Here is a 22,100-nt window from a genome sequence, read left to right as displayed (position 1 = left end):
AGCCCCTGTGTCCAACCTGGCCTTGAACACTGCCAGGGATGGGGCAGCCACAGCTTCTCTGGGCACGCTGTGCCAGCACCTCGGCACCCTCACAGGGAAGAACTTCTGCCTTAGATCTAACCTGAACTTCCCCTGTTTCAGTTTGAATCCATCACCCCTTTTCGCTGCAGTCCCTGATGAAGAGTCCCTCTCCAGCATCCTTGTAGCCCCCTTCAGACACTGGAAGCTGCTCTGAGGTCTCCACACAGCTTCTCTTCTCTAGGCTGAACAGCCCCAGTGTTCTCAGCCTGTCTCCATACGGCAGGTACTCCAGCCCCTGAGCATCCCTGTGGCCTCCTCTAAACTTGCTCCAGTATAATAAGGGAGATTTTTCTTTCTTGTTCTAATAAAATGGAATTGCTGTATCTTAATACATGAAGTAGCACATTTTCAGATGTCACTGGCACCAGGCTTTCTGAGATTTAGTTGAGGAAGCTAATGCTGGGCTTCCGTGGAAACCTCTCCAGCTGTAAAAGCCTTTTAGGATCTGTATTTCTCAAATCACAATTTTGGGATAAGACCCCGCTTACAAAAGAAAATGGATGTTTTAAATAATGTAAGAGGATATAGAGAAGAATTTGCCAATCGAAAAATAATGGGGGTTTTAACCCAAGCCACATTTTTGATCAGTACTGTTAGCAAGACGTTAGAAAAAATCAAAGGAGACAGGAAGCAAAGTATTCAAAACATAATGAAGTAAATGGACTCTGGGTTTAGGGAGACAGGCTTGTACATAAAAGTTGTACCCAGTTCATTCTTAGTTCTCAGGAGGCTGATCGTACCAGGAGAAGCACTGAATGCTCTGAAAATCATAGCATTAGTTTTCTGCAGATCTGGCCAAGAGTCTTACTCTTCGTTTCTGCTGCACAAGTATGTTCAGTAGGTAGTACCTTAGATTTGGCCTTGAAACTGTTGTTTTCTCTACACTGAGGTTCTGTGGTCAAAGGTTGACTGGGCCATTTCAGCAAGATGCCTCTAGAAATATAAGGATGTGTTTTCAAGCGCTGTTACCAGAAGACTTGTAAGGAGAGGTGGGGAAGCCTCTGTAAGGGACTGACTTGTATGTTGATGGTTTTGTTGAATACCTGCTAAGAGTATCAAATAACAGAACTAGCCTTGGATTTTGGGCTTGATTAAACTTCTCCTTCTCCCAGAGTCCTATTTCCTTCTTCTTTCCCCCCAGTTTCTCTTGTGTTCCGGAGCCCCCAGTCCCTTTAAAGGACAACTGTACTGTTTCAGGTTGGGTTTTTCCTGCTATGCAGTAGACAAGGAGACTGCTGTAGTGCCCATCCATACAGAACATCATTGCTCTTCTACTCCAGAGAGCAGCGGTGTCTGCAGATTTACCATGTACCAACAGTACAGACAGTGACATGACACAGGATGAGGCACATAGGAGGAAATGAAAAGTCAGTTTATGCAATAGCTTTGTATGTTGTTTAATGAGGCAGCTGATTCCTCAGTGCAGAGCCAGCTGGGTGACTTCAGGATCTTTTCGAGTCCTTTTGCCAGATTCTTCAAACACCTTGGAGACTCCCTGGGAGCTGTGCAGCAGCACTTGCTGCAGACTTGCATTTTCTGTGGTGCTCAATAGGCTTGGGTGGTTAGCAGCTATTTGAAGCAGATTTGGTTACAAGCATAAAGGGTTTGAAAGATGATCGGAAAAGTTGGGCTACAAGTGAACAACCAGTTGAAAATGCAGAAACGAACTCTATGTTCTCTTCTGTTCATGATAAAGAGGCTTAAAATCCAGTATGTTACATCTGGCAGAAGAGATGCCATTTCTTTTTCTTTTGCCATCTGAAAGGTTGGTCTTCTCTCCAAACTAATGTATACTTAAAAAATCCCTAAAGAAACCTTTTCAAACTTGCCCTTTTGAATTGGATTTGACAATTCCATCTTCAAGTAACTTGGTAGCTATTTTTCTTAGGTTTTTGTCCAAAGTTACTCTGTATTAAGTCAGACATTTACAATTGTTAATATATTTCTGACTGCCCAAAACTGTGAACAGCTTGAAATCATGAAAGGTGAAAGATTGCAAACAGTTTTTCAGTTCTGACTTTAAAGTGAGAAATAGCTTGAAATTAAGTGAAGAACTCCGAAATCAAAGCTATTTTGGGGGTTGTGTGCCTTAGATGTGGAGAGCTCTGTTAAAATAATTAATGGCTAGTCATGCTGTATTTATTGTTTTATATGGAATTATGGAATAGTTTGGGTTGGAAAGGTCTTTAAGATCATCCAGTTCCAACCCTCTGCCACGGGCAGGGACACCTTCCCCTAGAGCAGCTTGCTTCAAGCCCCTGTGTCCAACCCGGCCTTGAACACTGCCAGGGATGGGGCAGCCACAGCTTCTCTGTGCCAGTCAAACCAGCTCTTGGTGACACAGAGTTGAAAATTGCTCTTTGTAAGGGGAAACTACAACTTTCTTTTAATGTTCTTGGTTTCAGAGTAAAATCGTAAACGTGACCGTGTCCAGCTCCGAACTTGTAACCCAGTTGAAAGACTAATGTTACTTTCTTATTATTTTCATTGGCCTGTTTCAGATTTCTGGCTGTTTGGATTTAGCAGTTTTGGGGGGGGGGGGGGGATGAGATAATAAAAAGGGCATTAAAATATTTATCTGTTATATTGGGGTTTTTAAATACGATTTTGTTTCACATAATGTGAGGACACCAGCAGCACTTTGCTGAGCGTGACCTGTGCAAGCATAAGAAGTGATACAATGAAATTCTCTTCTCTTGCAGATTAGTTCTAATATTTTCAGAACACTTCCACCTAGTGATAATCCAGATTTTGATCCAGAAGAAGACGAACCAACTCTTGAAGCCTCATGGCCCCACATACAGGTATGCGATCCTTTTACAGAGTCATGGAATCATAGGATGGCTTGGATAGGAAAGGACCTTAATATCAGGACAAGGTGGAAGAGTGTAAGGGCCATGAAAGTGTCCCTTACAGTCAGTAGTGGCATCATCTGACTTCAAAATACCCCTGTCTCTCAGGAGTAAAACTGTACATGTTGGGTCACTTCAGGTCATAAGTAAACTATAGTTCGTTGTGTAGAAAAGGACTTGTGCTTTCTGTGACCAGTTCACTTGTGCTTTCTGTGACCAGTTCACTTGTGCTTTCTGTGACCAGTTCACTTGTGCTTTCTGTGACCAGTTCACTTGTGCTTTCTGTGACCAGTTCACTTGTGCTTTCTGTGACCAGTTCACTTGTGCTTTCTGTGACCAGTTCACTTGTGCTTTAGGCTTATCTAAGAGAAACTGAAAGAGGTTTGGAGCCTTTTTCTAAATGACTTCTGGCCAGGCTGTCTGGTCATTGATTGTGGATTTCCCTCTCCTGCACTCGTGGTTCATCCTGCAATAGATTTCTCACTTCAGCACAATGGAAGCAGTTTGTGCTTTCCTCTTTCTGTTACAGTTTATGTGCTATCGAATGGTAGAAGACTGAGTTTGATAACTTATTATTTGCCTTCCAGTAGCACAAAAGTACTTGAAGCATCAGATTTTGGGCATGGGGAAGGTGGTGTGCACAATCCTTACTCCTCTTCCCTTCCACAGACCACATTATTACTTTTGCTGTAGTCTGAAGACCTGCTTGGGAAGGGGAGGTATGGATATTTTTGTCTTGATGTGGCAGTTGGGTACCAGTTGTCTGGAAAATAAAGAAAGAAAAACCTGGATATTTATTCTTCTCTGGTTGCATCTGCTGGCATGTCTATAAAATAACATGCTAGATAATGGCTTAGTAAGTTACCAATGTGTGTAGTCACAACTTAAGACTCAGTACCGTGAGTACCATTTGGAAGGCGTTGCTTTAAAGCAACACTCAAGATGGTTTATAACAGCCGAACGAGGTTGAACAGGTTGGCATTACAGCTGCTATGTATTTGGAAGCCTGGGGAGTTGCAGGGTTAGTGGAATTGGTTGCTTAAAGCAGTAACATTCTGGTGATGTCTGGGAGAAAGAAGATGGAAACACCAGAGGTAACAGGAGTTATTGCATAACTTTTTTGACCCAAGCAAACCGATTTTGAGAACCAAAATGACCAAATCCAACAGTCCTCCCCTGATTTAGTATCTCCAATGATAATGCTTTGGTTAAACTCAAGGAGGTTCAACATACCTGTCTCTCATTTTTCTGGTTTTAGGTAAAAGCAGTCAGTATCAGTTGTGGATAGAATCCATTCTTGTTTCATGGAGTCACAGAATGGTTTGGGTCGGAAAGGACCTTAAGAGCATCCAGTTCCAGCCCCCTGCCACGGGCAGGGACACCTTCCACTAGAGCAGGTCGCTCCAAGCCCCGTCCAGTCTGGCTTTGAACAGTGCCAGGGATGGGGCAGCCACAGCTTCTCTGGGCACCCTGTGCCAGCGCCTCAGCACCCTCAAAGGGAAGAGCTTCTGCCTTAGATCTAACCTGAACTTGCCCTGTTTCAGTTTGAACCCATCACCCCTTGTCCTGTTGCTGCAGTCCCTGATTAAGAGCCCCTCTCCAGGATCCTTGTAGGCCCCTTGTAGTCTCTAGTGATAGTTATAATTTTAAGTTTGCAAACATCAATATGCAGGAGAAGGGAGAAGCTGACTATCCAGAAGTGGCCATTGCAGCCTGCTTCCTGAAATGCCCTAGGTAAAGCTTCATGGCTTTCCCAAGGATTTCCAAAGTTATTTGGTACCTTTTACCAGCTGTACCTGCTGTAGGAGCAGTGGTACTGATTATCAGGAAGCTTGGCAATTCTGTACACATCAGAATTGCATAAATACTCCCACAGTGCACCAAACTTCCCTGTGCTACAGCTCAGAAACTGGATTTTTGAGCATGCTGTTTGAAAGGTCTTTCAGAGCAGTAGCAGCAGTCATGATTCTGGACTTGCATGTGCTTCTCTGAAGCATCCAGAAGGTTACTAATGCATATTCTCCCCTAGCAGAAATGAGACATGTGACAGTTTAAGTTGTCATCAAGTATGGAGGATCTTGGATTGGTATTGACTTGTTCTGTTTTATAGATGAGATGTTCCATTGGATGCCATTGTAGTTGATAGCCTAAACTTAATCTTGGACAGCTTGTACCAAGATGTTACAGCGCTATGCTTTAACTTAGTTCTCCTTGATATTTATTGCAGTCCCTGTATTTATTTATGGAAAGAAGCCACAATTGTCCTTCCCTTCCCCTGTACTTTTGGGAAAACGAACCATACCCATTTAGTCTTCACCTGTAAAAGGTGCTCTGTCCCGTGACAATTCTGCTGTATCCCGTCAGGTTTGAATACGCTTCCTCAAGCATGTGTAGGATTGGACGGTGCCCTGCAGTTCATACTGATATGAGGGGTTTGCCCTTAGCTGGGTGTAGGACCTTGCACTTGCCCTTGTTGAACCTCATGAGGTTCACATGTGCCCATCTCTCAAGTTTGTCCAGGTCCCTCTGGATCCCATCCCTTCCCTTGGGTGCATCAACTGTACCGCTTAGCTTGGCGTCACCTGCAAACTTGCTGAGGTTGCGCTTGATCCTGCTGTCTGTGCAGTGATTGCTGAAGACATGAAAGAGTCATGGGTTCTCTCTTTCCAAGGCAGAGGCTGGAGTATGGTAATACTTAGAAATATGTTTCTGGATTGTCTATTACCAAGCTTTTAAAAATTGTCCTGTGTTGTCTCTTGTGCAGCTACTGTGTTTATGCACAAGAAGACAAATTAAGGCTGTCCAGGTTTTAGTACAGTATTGTTACATGAAATCTGTATACATGTAAACTGCTGATCTGAAAAGCTCTGGTTACCGTCTGCCAGAGGGGAAGAGAGAGTGAAGGGGAACTTGTGCTTCTGAGCTTCTGCTTTGCAGGTACAGCAATACCCTCCGTGAGGCTATGTGTAAGTAACTCATCTCAAATGTTCTAGATAAAAAGTACGTGTTGTCAAGCACTTCCCTCAGGTGAACTTCAGAATCCTGAATTTCTCAGGTACTAGCTCTCAGCTCAGTGCGGTAATAGTTCAGATACCTGCCTGTGGGTATGACCACAGCTCTGTGTGGGTGTTATTTAGAAGTCCAGTCAGTGATGTCTTCATGTATCTAACTTACATTTTAGTATTACTACTAACCAGTTTAACATGGAGTTAAGAATAGGTGTTGAGAACATAAGCAGCTGTTAATGTATCTGGACATACAACATGTTTCCTCCCAATTCTGTCTTGGTTAAGAGGTGTCTTGTGTGTATTTTACACATCTGCCATGGTAGTGCATTGTACTACATTGTAGTGCATTGATAAACCCCAAAATACAGGACTTGTGCTCTGGCTTCTTGTGTCTCTCTGCTACCTCAGGCCCTCACTAGCGCTCTCTCCTGTCTCTTTTTCCATCTGTGGGTATTGTGGTTTCATAGCAAATGGGGACTTGAACTCGGTAGACATAATGTACTACAAAATATAAAGGATTAAATACATGAAGATAAATCTGCAGAGGGTCCTGTTGTTTGACTTGAGTGTCCAGGATATTGAAACCTGATGTTGAGCCAAACCCTTCAGTTTCTGTGTTCAGCTTTTTAATGACTTTTCGTTTTTGGAGTTTTCAGCTGTAACTTAATTTCAGGAACACTGAGCAGATTTTTCTTACGTGTTTTAGGAATTTCGTGGTGTTGGAACATTTAATTTTACCCTCAGTGCTGTAAAGTGTTTGGTAACTTATTTCCACAAAATAGATTCTTAATATAGAAGAAAATGCGAATTTATGGAATATGAAATAACTGTGGAATAGCTAAACTTGCTTTTTGTCTAATAGTGATATTTTCAGTCACTTATTTACTAAACTTTGATTCTTCTGGGAATTAGTGTTCTTGCTACTTACTGTAACTGTTTCAATCAATTCCAGTAAAGGCTGTGATTAAGCAGTGATGTGTCAGGCTTCGGTTTCCCTTTGGACCTTTTAAGCATGTGAATAGCCCCACTGACTCTGTGGTGGTGGGCCTGAGGTCTGTGTTACTGTGCACTTCCTAACTTGAGACTCTTCATTTTGATGTTTATAGTTGGTGTATGAATTCTTCCTGAGGTTTTTGGAGAGCCCGGATTTTCAGCCTAGCATTGCAAAGCGGTATATTGACCAGAAGTTTGTACAGCAGGTAAGCACAGAGTTTTCTCACCCCCAGAGTTAAAGATCACCTCTCCAGCTTAACTTACCAGATGGACTGTACAGACAAGGAGAATATTAGAATTGTACAATCATAGAATGGTTTGGGTTGGGAAGGACTTTAAGAGCATCCAGTTCCAACCCCTGCCATGGGCAGGGATGCCTCACACAAGACTGTGTCTCCCGAGGCCTTGTCCGACCTGGCCTTGAACACTGCCAGGGATGGGGCAGCCACAACTTCTCTGGGCAGCCTGTGCCAGCGCCTCAGCACCTTCACAGGGAAGAACTTCTGCCTTAGATCTGACCTGAACTTGCCCTGTTTCCGTATGAACCCATCACCCCTTGTTCTGTTGCTGCAGTCCCTGATGAAGAGTCCCTCTCCAGCATCCTTGTAGCCCCCTTCAGACACTGGAAGCTGCTCTGAGGTCTCCATGCAGCTTCTCTTCCCCAGGCTGAACAGCAGCAATATTCTCAGCCTGTCTCCATATGGGAGGTGCTGCAGCCCCTGAGCATCCTCGTGGCCTCCTCTGGACTTGCTGCAACAGCTCTGTGTCCTTATGACATGTCCTTAAGAAGTGGAACTTTCACATTGACACAGGGTTAAATTTTAGTTATTCCAGCAGTGGTTTCTGCCAAGCACCACATAAACAGCACATCGTACCACACAGACGAGATCTAATTACTGGCTTCAGAAACACTTTGTCTTCAACTATCAACCTTAGTGCTTTGCAATGGAAGGTAGTTGTAATTCGTAGACACAGGTTGTGTTCTTAATGATTTGTAACTTCCAGTCAAATCATCAATGTGCTAATTGAATTTTTGTAGTGCTTTTATGTTTGTTTTGTCATAGATTTATCATGGGAAAACTTCATGTACACTTATTGGACATGAAATGTGTTCCAACATCTGCTAACTTGTGATTAGATGGTGTCATTCTCTTTAATATTGTGTGTTAACTAGAGAAGAAGCAAGGAAGAAAGCACACAGGAAAATCATGCTTTACCTTGCAAAGTCATTACAAGCTAGAAAGTGAAGTGAGATTTCATATTAAATACAACTTCTCAGGGAATTGGGCTGTAGAATACCATAACAACTTTTGTCCAGGGTTACTCAGTGGGGATTTTCTTTTACCAAGTCAAAATACTTGTTTGTTAAGGAAAAGCTCAGTACCTCCAGTGAGTGCTGGCAGGCCAGCACAGCAATGAAGAGTAAAAACATAGATGGGCGCTTTCCCTCCCCTCCTTCAGTGGCTGCATTTAATTTCCACTTGTTTGGTCTTACTGTTTTTGGTTAGAAGTGTTACCTTCTTCTCTATTTTGTTCAACTTCCCCACAAAAACTTAGGCCTGAAGCTGCTGAACTTTCGGCTGTGCGTATCCAATATTGACGTGTTGCTCTTAAAAGCCCCATTGCAGTGTTTTAATTCCTGACCTTTCACTTGATCTTTCTGTATAGTACGAGACAGACAATGCAGTGAACTGAGCTATCTATCTATCTATAGATATGGGGGGGGGGGGAGAAGTGTAGTAGTGACCTTGAGAAATTCCTTCTAAATATAAAAATGAGCCTGAACGAAGTTCCTGAACAGCTGTTCCCAGTCCCTCCTGCTGCTTGCTGTAGGCATACCTGAGCCCCCAGACCCACACTGAGCAGAGGCTGAGGACTGCTTGAGATAGTGCAGGTAGTGTTTCTGAACATGCTCTTACTCGGATCCACAGGGGAAATGAAATCACTACAATAATGGTCTGTAGTGGGTTGGGAATATCTTTTGATGTCTTCGAGTGGGTATGGTCATTCCTTGGCAGACTTTCTACAAGAAAACAACGGGTGGGAGATCTTCTTAGCTGCTTGTGGCATTTAGTCTGTGTGAACAGAGAATTGGTTAATAGTTATGGATCTTATGCTTCTTTTATGACCCCCTCCATATTAAATTATTAATTGTTACATTTCTCTTATGGGAATGGTTTTGCTTAGCCTTCAAGACAAGTAGTGTTTTGAGATGAGCAGTACCACAGACTTGGTTCACTTAAGTGTAAACCACTTACCCTAAAGTCTGATAATCTCATTCTTAATTTTCCTTTTGATAGTGTAATAGTTGTTGGAATTGCTTTGTCTGTTGTATACCGGCTTCTGAAGGGAATGAAGCTGGTGGTTTCTTTCTTTTTTAATGAGCAGCTTTATTAAAAATCTACTTTTGAAGATACAATATTGACCTAAAAACGATTTTAGGTTAAACTGATTCTTCTAATGCCAACTTGCAAATGAAAGTTAATACTTGAATTGGTTCTAACATAACAAAATTGAAGTCCTTCAGAAGTAATAAATCTCAGTTTCATATTTCAAGTTGTTGGAGCTCTTTGATAGTGAAGACCCACGAGAACGTGATTTCCTAAAGACAGTTCTTCATCGAATCTACGGGAAATTCCTCGGTTTGAGAGCATTCATCAGGAAACAGATCAACAACATTTTCCTCAGGTACGCTCTGCGTGTGTGTGACCAGGTTGAGGAATGTTGTATCTTGCCTTTATGGTTTCTTTGGGATCTCTGATCCTCTATTTTGATGTCTCTTTTTGTAACAGGTTTATATACGAAACAGAGCATTTCAATGGTGTTGCTGAACTCCTTGAGATATTAGGAAGGTAAGTTTGATCTGACAAATACAAATCGTTGTGGGTGTTTGCTTCTGCTTTCTTGTTTTGGGAATGGAGGGGAAGAGGAGTACTACAGTAATGAGCAGTGAAGTGCAGTCACTGGTCTGATACTGCATCTGGGTTACCATGTGAATATCAAATGAAGGTATAGAGTGTAAGTTACTCTGGTTTGGTGCAAGTTTTACAGATGACTGTAAGGCTCCTTGTTTGTCAGGAATACCTACTCTTCCTTGTCCTCTATATAGAATGAGAGAATAGTTAGGGTTGGAAAGGACCTTAACATCATCCAGTTCCAACTCCCCTTGTTCCTGGATTCCAAAAATGAATGTTAACTTTTGTCCTCATGCTGAGTGAAATGCTTTAATCTTCAGCAGGCTGGTTTTCTTTAAATTCTCTTCAGGAAAGCCTTATAAGTGCTGGGGGTGGGGGGTTGAGTTATCTTCTTTTGACATTATTTCACTAATACAAATCTTTAACTTTGAAGGTTTTTATGGTAATATTTTACTGTGTTTCCAGAACTGGTACACACATTTTACAGTAGAAAACTTTATTACTGGTCTAACTGAAAATCCAGCCATTGTGAAACAAATCCAACCAAAACCCAACCAGTTTGTTGTGGAACAAATTGTCATGAAAAGCAAATGACAGGAAAGCCCTTGTTTTCTCAGATTTATCTCAGATGTAGGGGGAAGAGAAACCCCAACCTCTTCCTGAAGAATTTTTGCTCAACTCTTAGAAAGGAGATTACTGAATCAGTGAGAACTTTTGAATGTTGTTTTTGGAGGGGAGGGCTGTTCAATAGCCTCAAACTGCACTGTTAAAATAGTTCCAAACCATATGCCACAGCATCTCTTTCTCTGCAAGTGGCTTGTGGTTGTGGGTGGAATGGATCAGCTTCCTCATGCATCTGTCTCAGCTTTACAGTTAAGACAGCAAGGCTTACTGTGGATGGTTTTACTTAGTCAAGGTCCCAGTCAAAATGCTTCAGCTCATCTAACGTGCATTATTTGACTCCTGCTGTGGTTCTTGGGTATTCCTACTAAAAGTCTGAACTCCCATGATACCAACACTTTAAAGGTTATGCATATGTAGAGCTGTTTCATGGCTTCAAAATAGCTGGGTTTAGAAATGGAATCAGAAATGGGGCATCTCTTGAATTGACATAAATTCTTGACTTGCTGGGAAAAATAGGTTTTCATAAAAAATAAACCCTGCTTATTCCTGTTTTCAGTATTATCAATGGCTTTGCACTGCCACTGAAAGCAGAACACAAACAGTTCCTTATGAAAGTTCTGATTCCCATGCATACTGCAAAGGGATTAGCTTTGTTCCATGCACAGGTAAGCTTTTGCCTATTATTATGGGGGGGGGGGGGGGGGTTGTATTTGCATTTGAAATTAAGGAAATCTGAATGTGTTGTTCTGTCAATACCCCAAAATATCTGCAAATTTGGTCACTCTTAAAAATAATCTTACAGATCTTATGTCTAAATGTTACTTTTGAGATAATATTTATCACGTATTAAGAGTGAAAGAATGTAACGGTGAGTCAAAGTCACGTCAACTGAAGTGAGAAGCTTTTTTGCTGGCTTGTCTCGTCACACTTTAAGCTTCATTTAATCTCAGGACCTTGTGCTGTTATCAATTCCTTTATGTAACCTGAATGCTGTGCATAAAGGAACCTCGAGGATGGCCAGGTATGTACTTAAGAAGTGCTTTTGTATTTCTAAAGCCATACCAGTGACAGGGAGGGGAGGAGAATGTTGGATATAAATGGCAGAGATGGCTAATAGCTCTCTGGATCAATCCAGCTAGGAATTATGTAGGTCCTGACACACTGTCAGAATGCTGCAGTTCATTTGCCCCATTCTTATACTTGCACAGAGATTCAGCTTTTTATTTGAGGAATAACCTGTGTCCTTTCCAGACATATGGCACTTGAGTATTGAATGCATTTGATGCAGACTTGCAGTTCTGCTGTGGCTAATTAAAAACTTGCTTTGTTAACTTAACTCACTAATACAGCTCCTTATAGGCCAATGATATAAGGAAATGAGTTCCTAATTAAAGCAAGTCATTATGACTGTAGAGTTACAAACAGGATTGAGTCAGAGCTCAAGTTAATTCCTGATTCTCCTATAAAGTTTTAAGTTAATTAAATCACTTGTCTTTGTGGCTTATTGCTGTGCAGTAGGCTGCTCCATTGAATGAATCAGTGTTAAGGAAGGGACCAGTGGCTTGCCAAAGGTCCTCTCACTGGCAGATCGGCGCAGCAAGCTGGCCTCTTTGCTGTGGCGTGTTTAACATCACGTTACGTTCATCGCTACCTGAAAGAGTCCTGTTAATTCAGCTGTACCGAATGTACCCAAAGTAGCATTTGGTTTGCTGACCAGCCTATGCCCCCCTGCTGTCATACAGCAATATTGCCCCATGCAGTTTCAGCACTGAGTGTTTTCTGGGTTTGTATTATCCTGGAGGTGGAGACCAGCATCACATCAGCTTTGCAGGCAGGGGTGGTCTGATTGCTTTGTACAGTACAGGTTTAGCCTATTCTCAAAAGTTAAAGCCTTAAAGCTGAATTAAGCTTGAGTCTTTGTGTCTGTGAACAATAGAGCATTACTGCATAATACATGGAGTGGGATTTTATGAGATTAAAGTGTGACATTTATTATTTGTTGAAGCTACACGTATGCATCCTTAGCCTAAGGGTAACAGAAGTAAGTTAGACCTGCTGTAATTATAGAATTGTAATTACAGAATTGCAGTTATCAGCTTTGGGATGACAGAGGAAAAAAAGAGAGAGGTGACGCTTGAATTCAAGCATCCTAAGTATAGCAATGTCAGTGTAGGTAGTACATGTCCATAACCTTTGTCTTTGCTTCATACTGTGAGATGAAAAAGATTGTGACTTCTTAAACTCGGTCTTAACGGAATCTGGCATTGTAGCTACTTCAGTGATGGGGTCCGTGTACGGTTTGTGTAATGGGCAGAGGTATGGTTGGTTAGTTACTTGACTATGTGCTGAGTAACTAAACAAGAATTGGATAACCCAGTATCACACTTTGGCCTAAGAAGGCTTTCCTGGACAGGACTCACCAGAGGCTGGGAGAGGGTGCTGGGAACTTGATGACATTTTGCTTCCCCTCCTTCAGACACTCTTCATGAGTGTTTGCTGCTGGCCATTGCTCAGGATAGGCTGTTTGGCTGCCTCATCTCTTGTGGCCGTGCAACACCTTCCAGTGCTATTGCCTGTAATCTCACTGCCAGCTGTTGTGTGCTGGATGTGTCTAGACGTCGAGCAATGTGTGTTCAGTCAGACCTGTTATAAAACTTCCTTTTTTTGACTGAAAATACCACCTTTTTTTAATCTTGGTATAGATGTTTGAAATTACAGTTTTGCAATGTTAATACAGGAAATGTATCTTACTATAGATATTTAACATAATACATTGAGAGAAAGTCTGTCTGGATACTGGATTTGAGTTGGGGAAATGTCTGTCAAGCTTCAAAGTGATTCTCTTCCAGGATGGGGGGAGGGAGGGGAAAAAAAAAGGAAGGGTTTTGGTATGCAGAAAGCTTTAGTAAGATAGAGCAGGCCTGTATATCTTGCTGCTTTAATTGCTGTTCTGTTTAGTTTGGAAGAACTCAAACTGACTGTGTGGTGGGGTTTGGGTTGGGTCCCCTTTTGCCCCGATCTTAAGTGCTTCCATTATAAGCTGTGATATTTAGTTATGCTGCAGTGTCTAAACAGTGTCTGTTTAAACTAACTACTCATCTGCCTTCCATTCCAGCTCGCCTATTGTGTTGTACAGTTCCTGGAAAAAGATACAACTTTAACAGAGCCTGTAAGTGTGCTATTGAGTTGGATGGGTTTCTGTTTTTACTTTCACCTAAATATTGCAGTGTAAGTTGCTGCAGTTGCAGAGCAATGCTGTCTGTGCTGCCTTCGTGAGCCAGAGCTGTTTGGGGGGGGTGTGGGGGGTGTGTTTTTACTCTAGAACAGGGTTTGAAAGGGCAGTTACCTCTCAACCTGTGACCAAGATAAGGCACAAATGTAACTCGACATTCAAGCCACTGCTATCATGCAGATCACCTTGTATGAGAAAGCCTGTAACAACTTGTCTTCCCTCCTGGTAACAACTAGAATCCCAGTATTCTTGGTGCTGGTGGCTTGTGCGCAGCCACTGCGTGAAGCTGAAATATTTTAGGGAACAAACAATCCCAAAATAAAAGTTGGAAAGAAAAACAGCACTTCATTTAGGCAGGAAGGACTCTGATTTCTGAATGTTCCTGTGCTGTCCCTTCAGTTCCCGGGGTGCCTCTCAGCAGCTGTACCGGTGCTTCAGGCTCTTGCCAGGCTGAATCTCTGTGATCCACACTGACAGCTCAGCTCAAAGGGGTTTGCAGCACTTCTTTGTGCTGGGTCTTTGGCAATGTCTGCAAAGAAGAGCACAGGTTCGGGGCAGTGCAGCAGCTCTGGGGACAAGGGCTGATGTCAGACCAGCCACAATAGAAACTGGATTTAGTTGGGCACTTGGAAACCTTTCCATCTAGGGGTATGCTGATGTTTAAATCCTTTGATAAGTTGATATTTAAATCCCTTTTTGTAACAGGAAAATGAAAAGCTTACGCTTTTCAGCATAAGAAAAAGAAGATGAACAGCTCGGTGGGAACAGTGTGGATCTTCACTGGCATTGCAGTGAAAGCTTGTTTTCTCCACATCCATTAACCATCCATTAATGGTTTGGGTTGGAAAGGACCTTAAGGGTCATCCAGTTGCAACCCCTGCCATGGTCAGGGACACCTTCCACTAGAGCAGGTTGCTCCAAGCCCTTGTGTCCAGCCTGGCCTTGAACACTGGCAGGGATGGGGCAGCCACAGCACCTCAGCACCCTCACAGGGAAGAGCTTCTGCCTTAGATCTAATCTAAATCCACCCTCTTTCAGTTTAAAGTGGCTTCCCCTTTTCCTATCCCTGCATGTATTAAGGATTGGTGTTCCTCATCAGAAAAGTTGCTCTGTAGGTGATGGAAGGTGGCTGACCTGGCTGTAAATGTGCCTTGTCTCCTTGAAGCACTTTCTTTCCCTCTGCACTGCGGTGTTGCCAGCTACACTGGTCAATAAGCTTCATTTGTTGGATAGGGCAAGGAGAAGGGAATTGTGTGAGCCTTATTCCTTAAGCCAAGTGAGCAAACCACCCAGGCATCTTGACAGCTGACATGTGAGCAGAAAATGGGCAGTATTACATGGAGACCTGTGAAATTGAATTAAATGATCCGAATTCACAGAGCTGTGGTGCAGGTTCCAAGCCCATTTGACAGTGAAGAAGGCAGTGCTTTTGAAGCAGGAGTGCCATGGCGCAAATCTGAGGCTCCATCTGGATGATACAGATGGTTATGGCTGCCTCTTGATCAGTAAAGATAAATTCAGACCAGGGAAGGTTAACTCACTGCAGAGTCACTGCCTGTGCTTGCTTTGGCCATTACTCTGAGCAGAACTGGCGCTTTATAAAGGAATAGAAGTTGGTCAGATAAGAAAGCAAAGCTCAGACTTTCTGCAGTGCTTGAAAAGGCAATGTTACATCTTGGGGCAGCTGATGAGAGAGCATCTGGAAGTTTTTCTTTGACTTTAGGTCAAGGGATATTTTAAGGAGCCCATCAGAGGCTGCCTTCACAAGTACCTTCCTGTTATTTTTCTGGCATGGATTGTCACTCTGGGTCAATTTAGAGGACATTTGGTGCACGCTCTTGTAGCTATGGGAGGCTGCCTTAGGTCAATCCTGATGTTTGCAGAGAAGCAAGCTCCCTTTCTTTGACAGGAAGAGTTACCTAACCCTGCTCAGTGCAATGGCCTTTACATTGAAGGAATCGGGCTAACCACGTGGTTCTTGTACATCAGGTTTCTAGGCAGTGCCTACTGATGTAAGTCACTTTGTGAGCTCAGGAAAGAACATTAAACTTAGGAGTTCTGCATAGTATGAGCAGCAAGATCTCAGCTCCACATTCATGTGGAATGTTCCTTTGAATACAATCTTTGAACGTAAATGAGCATATATAAGCCTTTTAATATATAGCATAGTCAAGCTGGAAGCTGATGCCTTCTCTTAGGAGCAAGGAGTACGTATCTTGTTGAGGTCTGCCCTCTTATATTCTGATCACATTATTGAGAGTATGAGTCTCTGTAGCAAAGTATATTCAGCACTCTTACAATAACAAGTGCTGGAGACTGGACTCTTCCAGTGGGCTCAGCTTTATGCTTTCAAGAGCAGTAAATTCATGTTCCAAATGGGGTGTTTGGTGGCTTCTCACAGCTTTGCTTTGGCAAACGCGCTTGTCTGAAGTTTTTTGGCTTGCTTTCATTGTAAAGGGTGGGGTGCTGGCAGAATGAGCTACGATACCTGTAAATGTTGGGCTTTGTTCTTGAAAACACAAGATCTCAATCATATATCCCAGAGTCGTTCTGTTACCAGCTAACCAACGGTGCAATGGCCCTAGATTCCAAGTGGATTTGCATAGACTGCTTCAGGTCATGACTCCAGAGAAACAAATGTGATTCATTTATAGAAGTGAATGAGTGAAGGCTTGCCCCATCAGGTGATGGCAGTGAAATGGGGGAGCTTCACATTTCTCCTCCCCTTCACAGACAAAGGCAGAGCTGTCACCCTTGGGGCTGATTGCTCCTGCTTCAGGCACTGGTGTTGGCATTGCAGCTGCCTGCACCATTCAGCCAGCTGGGTAGAACTGCCTGATCCAGGCTCATCTCTGGAAAGCCACCTTGGCAGTACCCTGAGTTGTGAATAGAACAGCTGGGAGCTGGGGAAAAACATCAACATGGCAAAAACCAGCACCCTCACAGGGAAGAGCTTCTGCCTTATCTCTAACCTGAACTTGCCCTCTTTCAGTTTGAACCCATCACCCCTTGTCCTGTCGCTGCGGTCCCTGATGAAGAGTCCCTCTCCAGCATCCCTATAGGCCCCCTTCGGACACTGGAAGCTGCTCTGAGGTCTCCACGCAGCTTCTCTTCTCCAGGCTGAAGGGCCCCAGTGTTCTCAGCCCGTCTGCATACGGGAGGTGCTGCAGCGTTCTAATAGTTGAAGTTTTCTGGCTGGGTGCGATCGATTGGGTGTTGTATCACAGAAAGAGATGTCCTTGCCTCCGATGAACACTTCTAAGGCTCTGAGAATGTTTCTGCTTCCGAAGCATACAGTTACAGTGCTTTTTTTAGCCAGCATTAATTTTGTCGTTCAGATACCACGTCAGATGTTTGTTTCTAGGAGACAGGCCCCCAGCCTCTGTTTGTTGTGCTCCCCCCTGCTCTTCTTGGGGCTGTACTTTCTAATTCAGCATCCTAAAGGTTTTCTTCCCGTCTTGTGTAAGATAGTTTCCAGCGTAGATACTGAAATCTGTTTTCCCTGCAAGTTCACATCTAGTGAGTTTTCAGTCCTTCCTATTTCCCATTCCGGAAGAGCAGAGGAAGTGATGGAGACCAATGGCTCCCCTGCAGTGCAGTCACCATATACCGCTTGTGCTCAGGCTTCAAGCCTTGATGCCAAGACAGGGGTTCCCCAAAGCATAGACAAGTAAAGACAAAAGATACCATGGGAAATCTAGCTACAGGAGAGTTAAATTCATGGTTTTTTTTTTTAATCCAGTGTTACCAGGATCCTGTCAATATGTGTAGAATCATAGAATGGTTTGGGTTGGAAAGGACTTTAAAGGTCACCCAGTTCCAACTCCTTGCCACAGGCACCCTAGACCACGTTACCCAAGGCTCTGTCCAACCTGGCCTTGAACACTGCCAGGGATGGGGCAGCCACAGCTTCTCTGGGCACCCTCTGCCAGCGCCTCAGCATCCTCACAGGGAAGAGCTTCTGCTTTAGATCCAACCTGAACTTGCCCTGTTTCAGTTTGAAGCCATCACCCCTTGTCCTATCGCTACGGTCCCTGATGAAGAGTCCCTCTCCAGCATCCCTATAGGCCCCCTTCAGACACTGGAAGCTGCTCTGAGGTCTCCACGCAGCTTCTCTTCTCCAGGCTGAACAGCCCCAATGTTCTCAGCCTGTCTCCATGTGGGAGGTGCTGCAGCCTAAGGGCATGGAGTGTGACCAGATAATCAAGGACCTGTGAAGCGATCAGGGTCTGAATTACCCTGATAACCTACACCTGATGAATATGAAATGAGGCAGCACAGTATTTGTTTCCAGTGGAGCTACATTTACCGGTATTCAGTTTTCATTCAACCTCTGGGTAAAGAAAAGAGGAAAACCAAACTCTTTTGGAGTGATTTTTTTTTTTTTTTTTTTCTGTTCCGTTTAAATCTTCTCCAGTATGTGATACAAACTTGTTCTGCTTTAACTTGTCTGTGTTTTTAATGTAGGTCATCAGAGGACTGCTCAAATTTTGGCCAAAAACGTGCAGTCAGAAAGAGGTTGGTTTTGTCTCGTTTCTGGTGGTGTGGTGCCTGCTGTGTTGTGCAGGGCAGCGGGGCAGGGGCAGGTACCTCTGCCCTGCTTCCCAGGGGGACCCTGCAGCAGTCTTGCACTTCCTGGAGCTTCTTGAGATGCTGTCATGTTAACTCGGTGCATGCTTTTTGTATGTCTGTTCTTAGTGTGGCGTTACCACATTAAACCATATTATTGGTTGTACTCTAACAAAGATACCCTATAGGGAAAGTATTTTGATGTGAGAAGTCTCTTACTAGGTAAAGAGCAGGTTGGAGGTAGTCACTTGCAATGTGACACTGATGCAGGACTTGAGATGGCAGGTGTCCAGTGAAGAATGCATGTTCTTTTTCCATAGTACAAACACAGCTTTTAGTGCTGTTGGGAAATTCTTCTTTTCTGTTTTCTTCTATGTAGTCAAGATGAGCTTGAAGATCAGGAGTTTGATTGATGCCACCAGATCCCACCCCCCAACAGCTCTTTAAGAGCAGGGTCCCTTAATGCCATTGTCCCTCGTCATGTGAGGGTTCATAAAGTCTCCTGTGGCACCCAGCCTAGTGCTGGTTGTAATTTAAACCTGGAATGAACTATTTCTCACTTCCTAAGCCCATTTGGAGAGCTCTGGTGACAGAAATCCCTGCAGCCAGGCTTGAAGACATCAAATGCTGCCCGTGGCTGTCTGACACACACGGTTGCAGCATTCTTGGCAGGATTCCTGAGCTGATGTATGAGCTGTTTGGCTTGGTTCTGTTGACAGAGGTGGTATAAAACACTCTCATGCTTTTTGATGTCTTTCTTTTATACCAACAGGTCATGTTTTTAGGTGAAATTGAAGAAATCTTAGATGTAATAGAACCGACACAGTTCAAAAAGATAGAAGAGCCTTTATTTAAGCAAATATCCAAGTGTGTGTCAAGTTCCCATTTTCAGGTAAAAAAGACTATTAAAAGCAAAAGAAGAACTTGCAGTAACTCACCTTTTGTGGCTGCTGACCCCTAAACTTTGTGTTTCAGGTTGCGGAAAGAGCTTTGTACTTCTGGAATAATGAATATATCCTCAGCCTGATCGAGGAGAACATTGATAAAATCCTACCCATTATGTTTGGCAGTTTGTACAAGATTTCCAAAGAACATTGGAATCCGTACGTAATGTTTAAGTCCAGCTATGGTACCATAAATCGGTTGGCTGCTGGGTCAGGTTTAGCTGAGAAGCTTGTAAATAGGACTTTGTTTTGACTTAAATCAGGTGAGCTCACCGAGATGATGGGTGCTAAATGATTTTGGCAATAGCATGTCTTCGCTCTTCTGCAATGTTATGATGGAGACCTGGAATTTACTGGGAAAGTAAGAGGAAATGGGATGCTGCTCTTCATCCTGTCATCACATTTAGTCTTACACCTTAATGAAAAATGCAAATTACTATTACTATTACTATTACTTAGACCAGTATCATCTCCAAAGGATGCTTCTGCTGTATTTATACTTTGCTGTCCTTTCCTACTTCAGCTCAACAAACTCCTGTCAGCATCTCCATAAGAAGTTATTGCTGGCCAGTGGGATAAGCAGGGGGCAGGATACACTCAGAGAAGAGCAATGCCTACCACTATGAAGGGTGCTAGTGAGAAAGGAGTGACTGCTTCACCTTACATTTAATGGCAGAAGTTAAATACTAGTGATTTTATATCATGTTTGAAAGAAGCAGTAATCCCACTGAAATACTAAAGAGCAAGTTTGCTCCTGTCCAGCATCCTGCATTGAGCTGCAAGTCCATTTGCAGGAGGTAAAGCTCGTACAAAGGTCATCTGAACCCATAAAGCTCATACGAAGCTCAAAAGCCGGGGTAGGCAGGTAGTCCTGGAACTCCAGAGTGAATCTGGTGCCCTGCTTTAAGCCCTTGGAGGCTCTGAAGTCATTCTGGATCTGTGCAGGTGATGTGTGTAGCTGCACATGTGTCAGCCAGGCCTGAATATAAACGAGTTCTTGGAGCATTGATAATACTTGCGATCTCAACAAATGTGAAGGATGTCCCTCTTTTCCTGACTGCAGATGGAAGCTGCTCTGCATGAAGGAAGTGGGAGACCCAGGATCATTGTGTATGTTGAGGATGAGGAAGTTTGGGGAAGAAAGTTTGGGGCTTAATCTGTTTTGGAGGGCAGAGAAACATGCTCCTGTCTGTCTGTCTGATACAGCCTTAGCTACTGGCTCAAAACCACGCTTTTCCTCTGAGAAAGCCAACACCCTGAGTAAGTTTTGTCTTCAAACCATATGAAAGCCAGTGTTCAAAGCTGGGTGTGTGGCTGGGCTCAGTGCAGAGGTGTGCTCTGAATGAGGGTAAGGCCTCTGATGTGCAGCTGGGAGATTTCATAGTGCCACAGTGGACAGAGAGCATGGTAAAAGCAAACCTGGACCTCTGGCTGCTTCCTTAGGTGGTTCTTTCTCTCGTTTCTCAAGACTTCCCTGCTCCACAGCCTTGCACTCAATGCTGCTGAGTGCTGGTGAACTGCTGGCGAGGGAAAAGACGGGAAGACTCTCGTCTCTTTTCATCAGTGTTAAGCTTAATGCTGGGCGCCTTCTTCATTGCTATTTGCTGGTTTTGCATCTCTGTGTAACTGAGTGGGTTTATAGGAGATAACCACCACCATAGTGGAGATAATTTACTGAAATACAAATGCTTTCACACGAGAAGATTAATGCCCAAGGTGGAAACAGGGACAGCCATGCAGGACACAGCCACTATTGCTCAAGCTCCTTAAGGAAAGGAAGGTCCTTTACTGGGAACTGGTATCCAATGGTCTCCATTTGGTTCCTGAACGGAGTCTGCATTAGCAGAGCTCCCTGCTCCCAGAAGCCCTTTCAGTGACTGTGTGAAAGCACGCGCCTGTGGTCCCTCTGCCCAGGCCTGGCGCTGTGAGCCAGGAGGAGTTCGATTTTTCTGGACTCTCATATTTCCTTACTCAAATCCTATCAAACAGTTGTCAAAACCCGGTTTAAATGTGAACCTAAGTGAATGGCTTCATAGTGCAGCCGCAGCACTGGTAATTACACCCTGTGCAATGACAAGAATTGGGATTTTAAGGTTAAACAGAGCGTGTTTAAATGTGCAACTTGTTAATTTCCCGAGGAAGTGATGGTTGAGGATTTTGTGTCGCAAATTCACTCATCTTTCAGTGGAATCTTCCGGAAACTGAGCACTTGTTCACCGAAGCACATCTTGTGTCCTCACGGTCATGTTCCTTGTGTTGCAGAACCATTGTGGCACTGGTGTACAACGTGCTGAAAACCCTGATGGAAATGAATGGCAAGCTTTTCGATGAACTCACAAGCTCGTACAAGGCAGAAAGACAAAGGTATCGACCAGCGCTTCCAAACATGTGTCGATGAAAAGAAACAGAGCTTACGTGGTGTGCCTGGGGCAGTTCTGATGTGGAGCTGCCCAGCAGTGGGAGGTTGCAGCAGGCAGGGCTCAGCTTATGGAGCCCACCCTCTCCTAAGGGGTCAAACCAGGCCTGGCTGTTAGGGGCTGCCTAGTGCTGGGTCTGCTGCTCTTGGTGGGGTTTGGCTGAGAACAGCTGAGCTGGAGAATACTTCATAGCTCAGATTTCTCCCTCACCCTGGTGACCTGCTGTTGGAGTAGGGAGGTGGGGTGCAGGGTGTCCTAGGCCAGCTGGGGCAGCATGCTCTGTGTCCTGGCAGTAGCTGTGCTTCTCTCCCCCAAATATGTGTAGTCCCTTCATTTGTTTGGATGTAAAGAACCTCCTTAGGCTTGCAGTCGTCTGCGCAGAGCCACACTACAGCAGTTCGGTGGGTTTGCTGGAGCAAAGTTAGAGTTTTGCCACTAACAGTTACAGTTCATGCACTCATTTTT

At 43.8% G+C, this 22,100-nt stretch overlaps 1 protein-coding gene across 1 annotated transcript in view; it reads left to right on the top strand.

Annotated features, from left to right (window-relative positions):
* PPP2R5A (protein phosphatase 2 regulatory subunit B'alpha) overlaps positions 1 to 22,100 on the top strand; it is a 46,802-nt gene that overhangs the window by 23,048 nt on the left and 1,654 nt on the right. The window contains exons 3-12 of the mRNA XM_062637101.1: positions 2,784 to 2,885; positions 7,048 to 7,140; positions 9,492 to 9,622; positions 9,727 to 9,786; positions 11,030 to 11,138; positions 13,589 to 13,642; positions 18,173 to 18,223; positions 19,047 to 19,166; positions 19,250 to 19,377; positions 21,481 to 21,582. Coding sequence (XP_062493085.1) covers positions 2,784 to 2,885; positions 7,048 to 7,140; positions 9,492 to 9,622; positions 9,727 to 9,786; positions 11,030 to 11,138; positions 13,589 to 13,642; positions 18,173 to 18,223; positions 19,047 to 19,166; positions 19,250 to 19,377; positions 21,481 to 21,582 — 950 coding nt within the window. The remainder of the gene's footprint in view (positions 1 to 2,783; positions 2,886 to 7,047; positions 7,141 to 9,491; positions 9,623 to 9,726; positions 9,787 to 11,029; positions 11,139 to 13,588; positions 13,643 to 18,172; positions 18,224 to 19,046; positions 19,167 to 19,249; positions 19,378 to 21,480; positions 21,583 to 22,100) is intronic.

This window comes from Pezoporus occidentalis, unplaced genomic scaffold (assembly GCF_034315485.1).
Source record: "Pezoporus occidentalis ecotype Australia unplaced genomic scaffold, CSIRO_AGI_Poc_V1 ctg50, whole genome shotgun sequence".
In the NCBI taxonomy this organism is placed as follows: Eukaryota; Metazoa; Chordata; class Aves; order Psittaciformes; family Psittacidae; genus Pezoporus; species Pezoporus occidentalis.
This window is presented reverse-complemented; position numbering and strand designations above follow the sequence as displayed.